This window comes from Carcharodon carcharias, chromosome 16 (assembly GCF_017639515.1).
Source record: "Carcharodon carcharias isolate sCarCar2 chromosome 16, sCarCar2.pri, whole genome shotgun sequence".
NCBI lineage: Eukaryota > Metazoa > Chordata > Chondrichthyes > Lamniformes > Lamnidae > Carcharodon > Carcharodon carcharias.
This window is the reverse complement of record NC_054482.1, coordinates 30,906,084-30,923,176: the sequence shown is the minus strand read 5'-3', so window position 1 is coordinate 30,923,176 and position 17,093 is coordinate 30,906,084. Positions and strand designations below refer to the sequence as shown.

The 17,093-nt window shown below is 43.7% G+C and overlaps 1 protein-coding gene across 1 annotated transcript; it reads right to left on the bottom strand.

Moving 5' to 3' along the window:
* Nucleotides 1-249: 249 nt before the first annotated feature.
* Nucleotides 250-15,632, bottom strand: LOC121289077 (syntaxin-6-like). The gene is made up of 7 exons (XM_041208068.1): nt 15,591-15,632; nt 14,409-14,503; nt 12,830-12,892; nt 11,458-11,580; nt 10,458-10,564; nt 2,123-2,217; nt 250-380 (listed from the first exon to the last, which is right to left on the bottom strand). The coding sequence occupies exons 3-7, from the start codon at nt 12,887-12,889 to the stop codon at nt 337-339; spliced, it is 429 nt and encodes a 142-aa protein (XP_041064002.1). The 5' UTR covers nt 12,890-12,892; nt 14,409-14,503; nt 15,591-15,632; the 3' UTR covers nt 250-336.
* Nucleotides 15,633-17,093: the final 1,461 nt, after the last annotated feature.

The window sequence follows — 17,093 nt, the reverse complement described above, 5'->3', positions numbered from 1 at the left end:
ACTGGTTTTATTCGCTCCTAAGACAAAGGCTAGCGGAACCAGTTACAGCTGCTTCTTTAATTAACTAAGCCCAATTGCTCATCCAGTGGAGACCTTGTTAAAACTCTGTTTAAAGTGGGAACTTTAGAATTTAAACTGTAGATTTCAGTTAAATAACTACAAACAAAATTAGATTTTTACAAAGAGATTTTTTTAAAAAATACTCACCATCCACCAGCATCCAGTCCTATACTTAGGCCTATACTTACCAACCAATCAATTTTAAGGACTCCTGTGACATCACTTTTAGATTTCATCTGTAAACTCCCGGCTCTCCCTCTTTGAACTCCCGCTGCTTTATGGGCTTCCCCTATAGCAAGGTAATAGCCAACTACTGGAGGCTGAGGAAAGGTAGAAAATGAAAGGATCACCTCCTTCTCTGTTCACTGAACTCCCTCATTCACCAAATTCCAACTTAAGCACTCTAATGCAGCCCAAAGCAGCACTCCAGTGCAGATATATTTCCAAGTTCACGGATGACACAGCTGCATGGAAATGTGCGTTGTGAGGAAGATGCAAAGCAGCTTCATGGGGATTTGGACAGATTTAGTGAGTAGGCAAGAACATGGCTGATGGAACATAATGTGAAAAAATGGGAGGTTATCCACTTTGGCAGGAGGAACAGATGTGCAGGCTATTTCTTAAATGATAAGAGATAGAAAGTGTAGATGTAGAAAAGGACCTGGGTGTCCTTGTCAATAAGTCACTGAAAGCTAACATGCAGGTGCAGCAAGAGGATTTCAGCACAGGGGTAGCAAAATCTTTCTTCAATTGTAAAGAAGCTTGGTTAGACAGCACCTGGAGTACTGTGTGCAGTTTTGGTCCCCCTACTTTAGGAAGGATAGTATTGTCATAGATGGAGCGCAATGAAGGTTCACCAATCTTGTTCCTGGGATGGTAGGTCTGTCCTATGACGAGAGATTGGGGAAACTGTACCTGTATTCTTTAGAGTTTTGAAAAATGAGAGGTGATCTCATTGAAACCTACAAAATACTTAAAGGGATAGACAATGTAGATGCAGGTAAGATGTTTCCCCTGGTTGGGGAGTCTAGAACTAGGGGACACAATTTCAAAATAAAGGGGAAGTCACTTAGGACCGAGATGAAGAGAAATTTTTTAACTCAAGAGTTGTGAATCTTGGGAATTCTCTACCCCAGAGGGCTATGGAATTTCAGTCATTGAATATGTCTGAAGCAGAGATTGACAGATTTCTAAACACAAATGGCATAAAGGGATATGGGGATAGTGTGGGAAAAAGGCATTGAAGTGGATGATCAGCCATGATTGAATTAAATGGCAGAGCAGACTCGATGGGCTGAATGGCCTACTCCTACGTTCTTCCTGGATACCCTGCAATGTCTGTAGTTCAGACTCTAGGCCAACAATTCTGAACTGAAGATCCTTGAGCTGCAGACACTTACCGCAGATGTGAGTTCTCCCAGGATCGCAATGCTCGCCACAAACTCTCTCAAGCTGCAGTTACGGCATACCACCTGCTCTGCCATGTCAATCTAAACAATTTATTTAGTTAATAGCTTAAATTATTTTAGTGGTATAATTAATTTATCTAGTTTGCTAATTTAATAAGCAATAGTAAGTTACAGATTTTCTAGTTCAGGGTTTGATACACCTCTCTAGCTTAAAGAACAAAAATAAATCTGTAATTCTCAACAACCACCCACCTGTTGACCTGTGCCCTCGGTCCTTGATTTTCTTTGCTGATTTTAAAGCTCTGGCGCCCAACTTTGCGAGACCCTCGCTCTCCCGCAAGGCTACTCTTGGGCCGTATTTTATCCCAAGTAATCCCTTTCTCTCTAAGCAAGTCCACCCTCATGCCTAGTTTTATCCTTGGCCACTCACCCCACTCCCCTGCCAACCCTCCCTGACCTCCCATCCCACTCCACATTCCACCAGGTCATCTCTCTCTCTCCCTGCCTGCCACATTCTTCGAGAGGAAAAGGCCGAAGAAAGACAAACTTTTCAACATCATGTCTTTAATTTCTGGGATCAGCACGTAACTTAAATAAATGCCAGCATCCATGCAAATCAGCTTACAATGAAGGCTCAGCCCCCTCCAACTTACCGCTGGTCATATGGGACACCTTGGCCAGCTTCTTCATTACATTATCCAGCCGTGACTGGGTACTATCCAATTCATAGGAGAACTCATCAAGCATACTGTGGGAGAACAGAAGATACACAGGCTGAAACATAAAACTGAGGAGGAGGCTCCAATTTCACCCTTCATACGCGCTGCATTATTTATAGAAATTGCTCGACTCCACTTTATATTTAATTTTCCTTCTTTTGCTCAGATCAGAAACCTAGTTATTATTCATCTGCTAGGGCTACTTTACAATAAAGCTCCTAAGACCACCTCCCCTCCAAATATCACGCATATAGACTCACCCCAAAGATGCATACACACGTGCTCCTCAGATAAACCCTGCCCTCCAAATACAGACGCAAATATATACCATCCACACACACTGCCCACACACACAAAAAACAAAAACCCTCCCCAAACATATCACATCCCTCACATATAGGAACATGAGTAGACTATTTAACCCTCAAGCCTGTTCCATGATTCAATGAGATCATGCTTCATTTGTGACCTAACTCCACACCAGTCTTTTCTCCATATCCCTTAATATCTTTGGCTAACAAAAATCTGTCAATCACGGTTTTAAAATTCACAATTGATCTAGCATCTTTCACTATTTGTGTCTTTGCAAGAACGGTTTTCTAATTTTACTCCTGATAGGTCTGGCTGCCATTTCTAGACTCTGACCCCTTGTCCTAGACTCCCCAACCAGCAGAAATTGTTTCCCGCAATCTACCCTGCCTGCTCCCCTTACTATTTTGAAAGCTTTGTTCAATTCACCATTTAACCTTCTCAGTTCCAGTAAACATAACTTTAGTTTGTTCAATCATTTCTCTTTGGAGTCCAGGAATCCCTCACTAGCATATCTATGCTTTATCCCCCTCCAAGGCCAACATATCTTTCCTAAGATGTGGTGCCCAGGACCTCTCGCAGTACTCCAGGTGTGGTCCAACCAGGGTTTTGTGTATCTAAAGTATGACTTCTACCCCCTCGTATTCTAGTCCTTTAGATATAAAGGTCAGCATTCCATTAGCTTTTTCCATTAGTGTCTGTTCATGATATTTTAATGATCTATCCATTGTTTCCAGCTTTCCACCATTTAGAAAGTACGCTGTTCTATCTCTTTTTTAGGTCCAAAGTGGATGACTTCACATTTGCCTGGGTCGAAATCCATTTGCTAGTTTTGCACAATCTATTAATACCTCTTGCTTCCTTCTACACCGCTTACAATATGGCCGATCTTGAGTCATCGATAAATTGCATACGTGCCTTTCTTTCTCATTGTCCAACTGTTAATAAATATAGTGAGGTCTCAGCATGTTCCAGGCGGGACACCACTAGTCATGTCTACCAATTATAGTACCTGCTCATTATTTCTACTCCTTGCCTGCTTCCTTTTTATTTATTTGTTCACAGGATGTGGGCGTCACTGGCTGGGCCAGCATTTATTGCCCTTCCCTACTTGTCCTTGAGAAGATGGTGGTGAGCTGCCTTCTTGAACCACTGCAGTCCATATAGTGTAGGTACATCCACAGTACTGTTAGGGAGGGAGCTCCAGGATTTTGAACCAGCGACAGTGAAGGAACAGCGATATATTTCCAAGTCAGGATGGTGAGTGGCTTGGGGTGGGGTGGGGGGGTGGGGGAGCTTCCAGGTGGTGGTGTTCCCATCTGTCTGCTGCCCCTGTCCTTTAGATGGTAGTGGTTGTGGATTTGGAAGGTGCTGTTTAAGGAGCCTTGGTGAGTTCCTGCAGTGCATCTTGTAGATGGTACACACTGCTAGTACTGTGCGTCAGTGGTGGAGGGGGTGATTGTTTGTGGATGGGGTGCCAATCAAGCGGGCTGCTTTGTCCTTCTTGAGTGTTGTTGGAGATGCACTCATCCAGGCAAGTGAAGAGTATTCCATCAGACTCCTGACCTGTGCCTTGTAAATGGTGGACAGCCTTTGGGGAGTCAGGTGGTGAGTTACTCGCCACAGGATTCCTAGCCTCTGACCTACTCTAGTAACCACAGTATTTATATGGCTAGTCCAGTTCAGTTTCTGGTCAATGGTAACCCCCAGGATGTTGACAGTGGGGGATTCAGTGATGCTAATGCCATTAAACATCAAAGGGCGATGGTTAGATTCTCTCCTGTTAGAGATGGTCATTACCTGGCACTTGTATGGCGCGAATGTTATTTACCACTTGTCAGCCCAAGCCTGGATATTGTCCAGGTCTTGCTGCATTTGGATATGGCCTGTTTCAGTATATGAGGAATCGCGAATGGTGCAGAACATTGTGCAATCATCAGCGAACATTCCCACTTCTGACCTTATGACGGAAGGAAGGTCATTGATGAAGTAGATGAAGATTTTCCTAATCTCATAAACAGGTCAATAATTTGCCTTCAATTTTATGAGTTTTCATAAGTTTAGCTAGCAGTCTCTCATGAAGGACTTTATCAGATGTCCACCAGACGTCCATATACAAATAACATCCATGTGGAAAGGATGTTTCCTCTTGTGGGAATCTGGAAATAGGGGTCACTGTTTAAAAATAAGGGGTCACCCATTTAAGAAAGAGATGAGGAGAAACTTTTTCTCTCAGGGGGTCATGAGTCTTTGGAACATCTCTTCCTCAAAAGGTGGTGGAAGGAGTCTCTTAATATCATTAAGGCAGAGATAGATAGATTCTTGACAGCAAGGAGGTAAAAGGTTATTTTTAAGGCAGAGATAGATAGATTCTTGATAAGCAAGGGGGTAAAAGGATATCGGGGGTAGACGGGAACGTGGAGTTGAGGTTACGATCAGATCACCCATGATCTTACTGAATGGTGCAGCAGACTCAAGGGGCCAAGTGGCCTATTCCTGCTCCCAATTCGTATGTTTGTATGTTCATATCCACAGAAAATCCCTTGTGCAGTACTTTAGTCAACTGTTCAAAAATATTCAATCAGGTTTGTCAGGGATAACTCATGCTTTACAAATCCATGCTGGCTCTCTCTGATTAGCTGAAAATTTTCAATGTCTTCAGTCACTCTATCCTTAATCACAGACTCCAGTAATTTTCCAACATCAAATGTTAAGCTAACTGATCTATAATTCTCTGGTTTCCTTCTGTAACCTTATTTATATAGGGCAGTGAAATGTGCAATTTTCCACACTAAAGGAATAGTTCTTGAATCAAGAGACCTTTGGAAGATTATAGTTGGAGCATCTGCAATATTCTCACCTAGTTCTCTTAAATCCCTGGGATGGAAACCATCTGGTCCTGGGAATTTGTCACCTTTTAGTGCCATAATTTTCTCCATTACTTTTATTTTGCTTATGTTAACTTTGTTGAGTCTCTGTCCCTGATTCAATATTAGTTTCCTTGGGATGTCTGGCATGCTGACCTCTTCCTCAACTGTAAACACTGACATGTAAATACTGACAGAAAGTAATTCATTATTTAGTGTGTCCACTATTTCCTTATTTTCACTGTGAGCAAAGGCTCACATTGATCACTACTTTTGCCTAATGTTTAGTGTGTTGATTTTGATAGCCCTTACAAGTTTCTTCTCATACTCCCTTTTTGTAGTTCTTAGTATCTGTTTTGTCATCTTTTGCTGCTCTTCCCATCTTTTCCGTTCACCATGATTTGTGCAACTGTTTGCATTTTTGTTTGTTTTTTCTTTTATCTCATCCCTTTCTCTGTCATCTGTGGCTGTTGTTTTTTGGCAAGTAGAACTCTTGCTCTTTATGGGTGTATATTGATTCTGTATCATGTTAAATTTCGTTTTGAGCACCTCCCATTGTTCTTCTGTCAGTCTTTGTCTCATTCCACTGAAGTCAGCCTTACCTAAATTTAGAATTTTAATACTTTAGGCTATTAACTATATCTGACTCATAATGAAATTTAATGTTGGTGCTAGGACATATTGGGCCTGATTTTAACTCACTTATAACCCATTTACTTAGAGTTAAAATTAGGCACATCATTGCAGAAATTCACTCAAGAAATTCACTACCTTACTGACATGTGCTGGGCCTGCTTATTTCAATCCATATGAAAGTTAAAATCCCTCATTAAAACCACTTTGCCGTTGCTACATACATGTCTAATCTTAGCACTTATATAAGCTATCCCTTCACAGCAACTTCTCCCATACCTATATACACTCCTGTCTTAAATCCTTTCTATTTATTAATTCTACCCATAAAGTCTTCACTGCCGGCTTATCTCTTATATCCTCACTTATCACGGAAGTGATTTTATCCTTCATCAAGAAGGCTGCTCCTTTACCATTTTCCCTACCTTTCTTGTAGACCTGACCACCTTGCAGTCTTGTCTTGTCTTTCATCCTTCCTTGTACCAACAATAGGCTGCACTATAAACAATCTTTCTCCACTGATTTCTATTCTCCACTGCCCTCACTGCCTGTCCTACAGAGAGGCCAGTCCATGTTATGATATTATTCATCCATTCCATCTTGGGTCTCCCTTGTGTACGTTTTCCAGCAGTTTTTCTTTTCATCACCTCTCTTTCCAAACACACCACTCCTGTTCGCAACACATGTCCAAAATATGTGAGCTTCCTCAATATCACTGCCTCAAACAAGTTCCTCTTAACACCAGCTTCCTCAAGCACCCACTCATTTGTCTGCTTGGCCATCCATGGCACAAATAATATCCATCTAAGTCCTTTCATTTCAAAAACTCTTATTCAAGCCTCGTCACTCTTCTTGGTCATCCAGCTTTCACGGCCATACATTGTCAAAATGGCTACTATGTCATACCCTCCAGGTTGAATTTATGCCTGCAATTCATTCAATTTGTTCCTCATATCTACTATGAATTTGTATAAAGAATGCTTATTTGGGCCCCACACCCTAACCTGTCCTTCGGCTCCAAAGTTTTACTTGCACGTTTCTATTTCTTTCTCCTAATTGCTTTACATCTTTTCATTTTCCCTTCATCTGCAGGGCCTAAAGCACAATTTCTGATTGTTACTTTACTCTCTTCCATTTTAGTTGTTTTCAAACTACTATCTATATTACCTTCTGCACCTGAGTCATCTCCCTCACCTTGACTAAAGTCCCTGTGAACACCCTATTTATCCTTTCCACGAGGACCCTGGACCCAACTCAGTTCAGTGAAGCCTATCCCAAATCTACAGCTCCTTCCTGTCGCAAGAGAAAAAATGCCTCATTCAGCTATGCGCTCACTGTCCTAACATGTTTATCTCTATGTCAATTTGCACATGGCTCGGATAATAATCCACAGATTTAACTTATTTTTATTTAATTAATTTAACTCTTAATTTCTAGTACTCTCCAAGCTGAATAACTTGACTACTCTTTATGTTGGCCTGTGGAGACTGATCTCATCTCCAATATCCTTATTAAGCCTCAGGAGATCCCTCACCCTGGCACATACAAGCACATGCCCTCCTTCCCTCGCCCAAACACAAACCTTCCCCTCCCCACACGACATATCACCCACCACTATGCCCCCACACAAACATACCCCCTTCCCCCAACAATTGCACAAACAGGTCCCCTCAACAAACACACAACCCACCTCTCCCAAAAACACACCCACACCCCCAAAACATATCCTGCCCCCTCAAACACACACACCACCCCCCCCACACAAAGCACACAAAGATACCCCCACAAACACATCCCCTCCCCCCCACAAACATATCCCTCCCACACAAACATATCCCCTCCCTCTCGCAAACACAATTCCTCAACCCCCATAAAAAAACCACACAAACATGCCCCTTTCCCCACAAACATACTCCCACCCCACTCCACAAACATATCCTTTCCCCCACCCCCATACAAACACACAATGCTCTCCCTTCCACACACAAGATAAAATATTTACAATCATGGTTCCCCCGCCCACCATTCTGATTGCGCCAAGATCCTGTTTCAAATGATACTGTACAACAGTGCCCCCTACCAATCCCTTATGTTTATATTTGCCTCCATTTTGCCATGATGAAAGCCTGTGGCCCAGAGGCTTTCAACTTTTGATACTGTTTCTACTTGTCATGTCACCTAATTGATTAACAGCATCACTCCCTAATAGCTGAAAACAGGACTAATTGATTAACAGCATCACTCCCTAATAGCTGAAAACAGGAGCACTGGGAGGGGCATTACTTTCAGTACTACACATGGTCTTGGAGGTTTAGCCTAGCAGGGGAGTGTAGCTACGTCATATACCCTAGACCGGCAGAGCGGTCCTCTTCTAGGGGGTCATCCCCTACGACCGAGCGCTGAGCTTCGGGAGGGACGCACTTGGAGCTGTGATTTCAGTAAGCATTAGCAATCAATGTGTTTGTTTTGGTGCAAGCTAAGTGGATAAGCAGGGTAAACAACACTACTCAGTTCAGAAGGCCAAGACTGAACGCTGTCACACACTCCCAATCGCCCAACTGTCAGCTGACAGACCAGATTGCCCCTGGTTCAATTTGCAATATTTGCTCAGTTAGCTTATCTCAGCCAAGGGACTACAATGAGCAGCAGGCAGCAAGGGGAAGACCTAACTCGCTCGAGGCTCCTTTCATGACTCCATTCATATCTATCCAAGCACAGCCTGTGTACTACTCCAGCAATAGAGTTTCTTCCCATCCCCACACCCATCACCTCGAGGTTTCGGCAAGGGCCCATCCTTGGCATCTCCTCTTTACTGTCCACAAGCTACTCTTCTGTGACATCATCCATAGGATGAAGCCCAGTTTTCACACACACGCTGACAAAACCCAACTCTACCTGTCCTCACATGTCTTCTGTGCATCAAGACTGACATCCGCTCTGGGATGTGCCACAACTTTCCCGACCAATTGTCTTCAGCCTCTGACATAAATTCCACTCCACAGCCCCCACTCCCACCAACACCACCCACGCTCTCTTTCGTGACCATTTGCAAACTTAGCATTTTGTTCAACATGAGCCAAACATTAAACCCAACATCCTTACTGAAACCAACAATGCTTACTTCCACCTTCAGAAGGTCACAGGAAAGGAGGAGGCCATTCAGTCTCTTCAGTCTATTCTGCCATTTAATTAGACCAAAGCTGATCTGGATCTTAACTCCATCTACCCACCTTGGCTCTGTAACCCTTGCCACATAGCCTAACAATAAAAATCTATCAATCTCAGTGTTGAAATTTTCCACTAACCTCAGACTCAGCAGAGTTCCAGACTCTGGAATGAGGGTTCCAGATTGCCACTACTCTTTATACGAAGAAGTATTTCCTGTCTGTGCGAATTAGATTCACTTGCATCCTACCTGTGCTACTGAAACCCTCATCTATGTCTCCATCAACTCACACTTGAGACCAATGCTCTCCCTGCTGGCCTTACAACTTCTACCCTCGTAAAGAAATCAACTTTTTCAAAAATTGTCACTTTTTAATAATTTGTTCATGGGACATGGGCATCGCTGGCTGGGCCAGCATTTATTACCCATTCCTAATTGTCCTTGAGAACTGAGTGGCTTGCTAGGCCATTTCAGAGTCAACCACATTGCTGAGAGTCCATAGTCACATGTAGGCCAGGCCAGGTAAGGATTACAGATTTCCTTCCCTGAAGGACATTAGTGAACCAGATGGGTTTTTACAAAAAATAGACAATGGTTTCATGGTCATCATTAGACTTTTAATTCCAGAAGTTGTTACTGAATTTAAATTTCGCCATCTGCCATGGTGGGATTCAAACCCAGGTCCCACTAGTACTAGTCCAGTGACAATACAACTACGCCACCACCTCCCAAATGCTCTGTATCTAGTGTTCTACATATTTCTCCTGTCCCTTCAGGTCTTCACTGGAGGCAGATCCTACAATCCCCTTGAGTCCGCTCCCTGGAAAGTGGGCACTAAACCTCCGTACTTCCAAAACATCCCAGACAAAGCCTTTCAGTCACCCCTCCTCAACTTTCACTATTTAACTCGCCATCCCTTTCCTTATACATATCTGTAATTCACCTTGGGACATCTCTCAATTAAAGGCACCATCTACAACCTCTACTGAAAAGGACATGCAATGAGTGCGAATAGGGTGAGACTGGACTGTGGAACTCTTCCTAGTTAAATAACCTGCCAACACTTGCTATCTAGAGTGGTGCATGATCAGTGGGCATTTGGTAGAAGGCATCCAGAAGTTGTAAAACTACACTCCAACCCTTCTCAGTCACTTCAGACAAAGAAGGGAGAAAACTGGGCGCAGGGAATGACTGATTTTCACTCTAAGTAAAACCCATTTTTAAGGATCAAACGCAGGAGACGGGGGACAAAGAATGAAACTTAAAGCAAGTGATCAATTGAAACGACACTCACACTGCTTGTTCATCCAGCTCATTGCCAATCTTCTGCGACATGTTCTTCAACACTCCGATACTGCCCGATACTAGCTCTAGCTGATCATCCTGCTGCTCTGTAATCAACTGTGTGAGGACATGAGACAAAAAAAATAATGACAAGACCCAGGAACAGGGGTCATGTCTTACCAAGCTAATACCCATGCCCCCAACCCCTCCCATTATCTGCACTGGCCTCACCTCACCAGCTGTCATCATCCATCGCCAGCACTGGCCTCACCCAGGCTGTTAGATTCTGTCAGCAGACTAGCCTCCCCCCTGCTAGATTCCCATCTCCTATCACTAGCACTGCTCTCCCCCACAACATACTGCTCTCCCCCACAACATACTGCTCTCCCCCACAACGGTCCAAAGCTGCCAGAGGCCAAGATCAGGCCTTAAAGCAGCAGTTTTTCCTTTTGTTCTCAACCCAAACTGCTGATCATTTGTTGCTAGTTACAGTTCCACGGGCTTTTGCATTTGCTCTAGCAGTTCATGCAACTGGCTGCAGTGACTGGCAGCAAGCCATTCAACCGTGAAGCGATTGCGTCCTGGCTTTGTGCTCAGGGTCCACAAACATACTCCCTGCAGCACACACCTTGCTGGACATCTATCAGCAGCAGGAATCCGGCTGATTTCATCCCCAGCCTTCTCCCATACCTGGCGACGAGGCCAGTTTAATCGTCCTTCTGCTGAGATCTGTATGACCAGCACAGCCTGGGAAATCTACAATCTGCTGTGCAGATGATATAATTCAGACAGTGCCTTTACCTACCTGTTACACCCATACGCACTCAAAAACCTCACCCTCCCTCCACTCCTAAGACATTCTAGGCAACTAAGTCCATGTCTGAAACCCACATCCAAAGCCTAACCAACCTCCCCAATCCCTACCAGGAATGTTAAAAGAAACCCTGACAGAGCCTCCACTCCTGTCTCCTGCCCAGCTCTGACACATTGCTCACTCCCTATCCAGGTACCTGCTGCTGGATGTGCTGGTCCTCAATGAACTGCGAATTTGCTGCCTGAAGCTCTTGGTCCAGCCGGTTGTATTTATCTGAAGTGGAGTTCAGTCCCTGGTTTCCCCTGGTGCTCAGCAAAGTCTGCACACAGACAGCAAAAAAGAAACATTGAAAACCATTCAGTGGACTTTATGGGCCTTGGATTTTGCTGTCTGGAAAAGAAAGGCTTGTACTTATTAAACCACAGTGAGTGTCACAGAAATATCTCAAGGCACCTCACACACTGTGAATCACTATCAGGTGAACAGATTTGTTGTAGCTATTTTCCAAGCAAAAAGATCCTTCATTAAAAACAATGAGAAGAACTTGCATTTATATTGTTCTGTTCATAATTTTAGGATGGCCCAAAATGCTTTACAGCTAACTATGTAGTTCTGAAATGTAATCATTGCATAATATAAGGAAAAGTGGCAGTCAATTTGCACACAGTAAGGTTCCCAAATAGCTATTCTTCATTGAAATAATGCCTTGGAACTTTTATAACCACTTGAGAGGACAGATGGGGTCTCAGTCTAACACCTCACTGAAAGGTGGCACGTCTGACAGTGCAGTACTCTCTCAGTACTGCGCTGGAGTGTGTTAGCCCTGGATTACGTGATGCTCCTGGAGTGGGATTTGAGCCCATGACTTTCTGACACTTGTCAGTGTTACACACTGGGCCACGGCCGACACATTAATGACCAAATGATCTGATTTTGGTGGCACTGGTTTGAGGAAATCATGCCCAGCACACCACAGGAACTGGACAGTTGAGGCTCACTAGATTTCTGTGGCATACAACATCAAGCTGAAGCCATCCAGCTGGCAATCGACAGCTGGAATACCCACACGTTTTCCTCCCCTGGGACACTGAGATTCACTTGAGCAACCAACAGCCACCCCAGCTGAAATCTGTCAACTCAGCCCATGATCGAACCTACAACCTTCTGACCTTGGCATCTTGGCACCACACCAGCCTGTGCCAGGTCATCAGAGGGGTTCCTCAAGTTCGAGTGCCTTCTGAAGAAAAATGCCCTTTCTTCAACTCTTTAAAAACTGTGAAATGCCTTTAATTTTCCATGCAAGCAATTTCAAACTCTGGGAATGGAGTTTTTGGCTAACCTGCATAATATTGAAGGTAATGTTGACAATATCCATGAATATCCAATCTTGGAAACTGACTGGAAGGTTAAGGCCTACATTTTTCCCACTGAGATATCTCATCGTTATCCAAACGGCTGTGAGAAGTCCCAGCTTTGCTGACCAGTACTCATGAATTTTCATACTGTGCCCCTGTGCTGCAACACAGCACTGGTTGAAAATAAGCAAGAGTCAAATACAGGCTATTCACCTGTCTGTTCTTCTGTTCCACCAACACCTGCATTGAGGAACTGGACATGTGATCCTTCATTTCCTGTAAATGCAATGAAAAGGATTGGTATTCATTCTAGCAGATAATGGAAACATTCACCAGAAATGGATATGAACAACTGTAGTGAGCCAGCCTCTCCCTCTGTGAGTTTAGGGTTTACATCTACACATCAGCATCTTGAGCCAAAACCAACCCACTCAGCCCCACTTTTAAAATGTATCGTACTCCGCACTATCCTGTCAAACACTCCTCGGGCAGTTACAGCACGGGATTAGATGCAGAGTAAAGCTCCCCCTGCACTGTCCCCATCAAACACTCCCAGGGCAGGTACAGCACAGGGTTAGACACAGAATAAAGCTGCCTCTGCACTGTCCCATCAAACACTCACAGGACAGATACAGCACGGGGTTAGATACAGAGTAAAGCTCCCCTACACTGTCCCATCAAACACTCCCAGGGCAGGTACAGCACAGGGTTAGACACAGAATAAAGCTGCCTCTGCACTCTTTCATAAACATGCAGCAGAACAGTATCTCTACTGCATTAGTGACATTCTTGCACTTCCCACTCAGTTTCCTGTGATGTGTCCCACATGGCCAGCATTCCAACACTCATGTGACCTCTCCATAATTCCCAGACAGCTTTGAATCAGGCAGTAAGTGATTTGCCCAAAGATTTTCACACCCTCTCCCTCTCTCTCTGCTTTGCTGACTGAAAGCTCAACCTTACACTGTAGGGCTAAATCAAGGCTAAAAACCCATACCTGAGAGATGATTCTCAGAAAAAAAAAATCATAAAATCCATTAAACTGTACTGCAGCAGATGTTGCACCTGTTCCAGGGTTTTCCCAGTTGTGCCTGTCTCCCGTAAGGTAACAGAAATACTGTACATAAAAGCGAAAACAGCTATACAACATCAGATAACTGGATCTTCCAACTTCACAAAAAATTCATTCTTGCCTATACCTTGCATTCATTGCCCACACCTAATTGCTCTGACGACTGGCTGAAGTAGACAGCAAGCTAAGGCCAGTTAAGTGTCAACCATCTCCAAGTGGGACTGAAGTCCCAACAGGCCTGATTGGGTAAAAACAGCAGATTCACTTCACAAAAGGACATTAGTGAACCAGTTGGAGATTTTAAAAGATAATTCAACAACTCTGTGGGGTCACTTTTACTGAAACCAGTATTTTAACTGCTAAGATGGAATTTGGTTCGGTTCAGGCTCTGGCTTGCTAATCTAGTGACATAACCACTGCGATGCCGTTCTCCAAAGAAATTCTAGACACAAACATATAGGATAAAGAAACTGTGGCGTAAGTTGGAGCACAAAAGCACATTGCCTCCTACCTCTTCACAAAAGCTTTTAGATCCTGCTCTGCATCTCCAACATCCCAGATGCCAGCAAGGGGTGGGGGGGGAGGGGGGGGGGGGGGGGGGGGGGGGGGCGGGGGGGGTGGTGAGCCAGAACAAATATTTCCACAGCCCAGTCCCACTGAATCATTGCTATCAGTAACCATCACTTCCTCATTTACCTGTAACACATCAACAGGACTTACCTTTACAATTTGCTTTGTACTGGTGATGAATGCTTTCCTTTTGCTTAGTTCTGCTGGATCAAGGTTAAACTTCCGAGGATTCGTCTCCACAATACGTATGTTGCAGTCAAGGTAAATCGTGTGTGTTTACAGTGGAATGGCAATTTTATACTCTACAATCTGCATTGATAAAGCACCTTTATGTAGTAAAATGCCTCAAGGAGCTAACGATCCAACGAAAAAATAATTACTCAGATAACTGCAGCACCTTTTACAGCTGTACACTCCAAAACAAATTTTGCAATTTGACATAACAGTGGCACCACCAAATGTGTGCACATACTCTTAACACTGAATCTCTCAACGCTGCACCTTTTCCTCCTCCTTCTTTCTGCACCACACAACTTCCCAGCCAAGGATGTAAGAGGTGAACTCCTCTCAAATTGTTTCTCTCAAGACCTGTCCTTAGTTGCGAGGATGACTCGTTCTGTGATCTCCCACCCCATGACTTCCTTTTGATGCCATGCCACCATCACTGTAAAGACGGCAAATCCGATTTCACCATTGCCTATAGCCACCACTACAGAAAATCAGTTTGTTCTAACAATTGATTTTTCCATGTGCTAACATGGAGTTGCATTCCGTCCCCAAACTATACTGAAGTAACTCACTTTCTGAGCACTATCAAGAAGCTCAATTTGCTTAGCGAAGCATAAGTATTGTTACAATATTGTTGCAAGACAACATTTAATTGGAAACTGGTCTACTTCTAGGCTCTAATCTAGTCTGCCAAATGTTAGCCATTAGAAACGCTGATATTTGGGATATATTCAGTAGCTCTGCTGTATTTGCATGTTGCTACTTTCAATGTGTGCTGAATCTCACCTGCAGCTGGCTTCAGATACAGGAGAATACATGGCCTGACTTGCACTAACCAGCATGGTAAACACAGCTATCTCCAAGAGCTTCTTGTAACACTGCACAAAGTTAGCTCTCGAACTTCTAGAGGTTTCAACAGACCACAGCGTCCTGGTTTTATGGACAACATGGCCTGTTAAGACATAGCCGCTAAACTGGACACGCATGTTTGATACAAACAATAGAAAACTCCAGTTATTAGCAATTGCAGTATGAATGAGGTAAAACTGCTACATTGTTGTTAGATGTGGCTTTGAAGGAGGAACACTTGCAATTAAAGGGTATTAATAGTCTCATCGAGGTCCTCCAGGTCCCACTCGATACTACGGAGGCTATTCCGAAGCTCATTGGTTGTCCAGTCACACTCCTCCTTGCTGGCTGAAGAGGGTTCTGCTAAGAGCTCAGTCCATCGCTGGTACAGTCCTTGAGAAGTGTTCACTGCTTTCTGCACTTCGCTGGAAGAAAGGACACAGCATGAAACTGGTACGCATTAGCTCCTAGTTCAGGTCTTGAAACACAATGCTCACACCCTCATAACCTCAATCGTGCATTTTCAAGTAACTTCTTAGAGTCAACCATGGCTTAATGTTCTCACAACAGAGTCAGAATGTTATATGTTCAAGTTTACTCCAGGGACCTGAGAATAACCAGGCTGACACTTCAGTGCAGTATTCAGAGGCTGCTGCTGTGTCAAACTGTGGTCTTTCAAAGGAGATATTAATCTGAGGTCCTGTCTTTCCTCTCAGGTGGATGCAAAGCTCTCATTTAAGACCATAGTCATACCCTCTGGCACTATATATACAGAATCATAAAATACTTCCAGCACAGAAGGAAGACATTTGGTCCTTTGTGTCCATGCCAGCATTCTGAAAAAGTTAGTCCCACTCCCCCGCTCTTTCCTCACAGCCCTGTAATTTTTTTCTTTAGATAATTATCCAATTCCCTTTTGAAAGCTACGATTGTCCCTGCCTCCACCATACTCTCAGTCAGTGCATTCCAGATCCTAACCACTTGCTGTGTAACAAAGCTTTGCCTTCATGACACCTTTGGTTCTTTTGCCATTCACCTTAAATCGGTGTCCTCTAGTTCTTGACTCTTACACCAATGGGGACCAGTTTCTCCCTAGTTATATGGCTTAGGATTTTAACATAATTTTTAAATCTCCTCTCAACCTTCCCTTCGCTAAGGAAAATCACCCCAGCTTCTCCAATTTGTCCTTATAACTGAGTCCCTTATCCCTGGAAACTTCCCATAAATCTTTTCTGCACCCTCTCTAATACATTCACATCGTTCCTAAAGTCTGGTGACCAGAATTGGACACAATACTCCAGTTGAGGCCAAAACTGTGTTTTACAGGGATTCCTCATAATTTCCTTGTTTTTGTACTCTATAGATAGTTAGAGAGCCAAGGATCCCATTGTGCCTTACTAATCACTGTCAACCTACACCATCACTTCAGAAATTTGTGTACACTCCCAGGTCCCCCTGTTCCTGCACCCCCTTTAGAATTATACCCTTTATGTGATATTGCCTTTCCTCATTCTTCCTACCAAAATTTATCATTTCACATTTCGCTGCATTAAATTTCATCTGCCATGTGGCAACCCATTCCACCAGCCAGTCTGTGTCATCTTGAAGTCAATCACTATCCTCCTCACAGATCACAATACTTCCAAGGTTTGTGTCATCGATAAATTTTGAAATTCTGGCTGTAAGCCCAAGACTAGATCATTAATATAGCTCAAGAAGAGCAGTGGCCCCAGTACTGACCCCTGGGGAACCCAACTG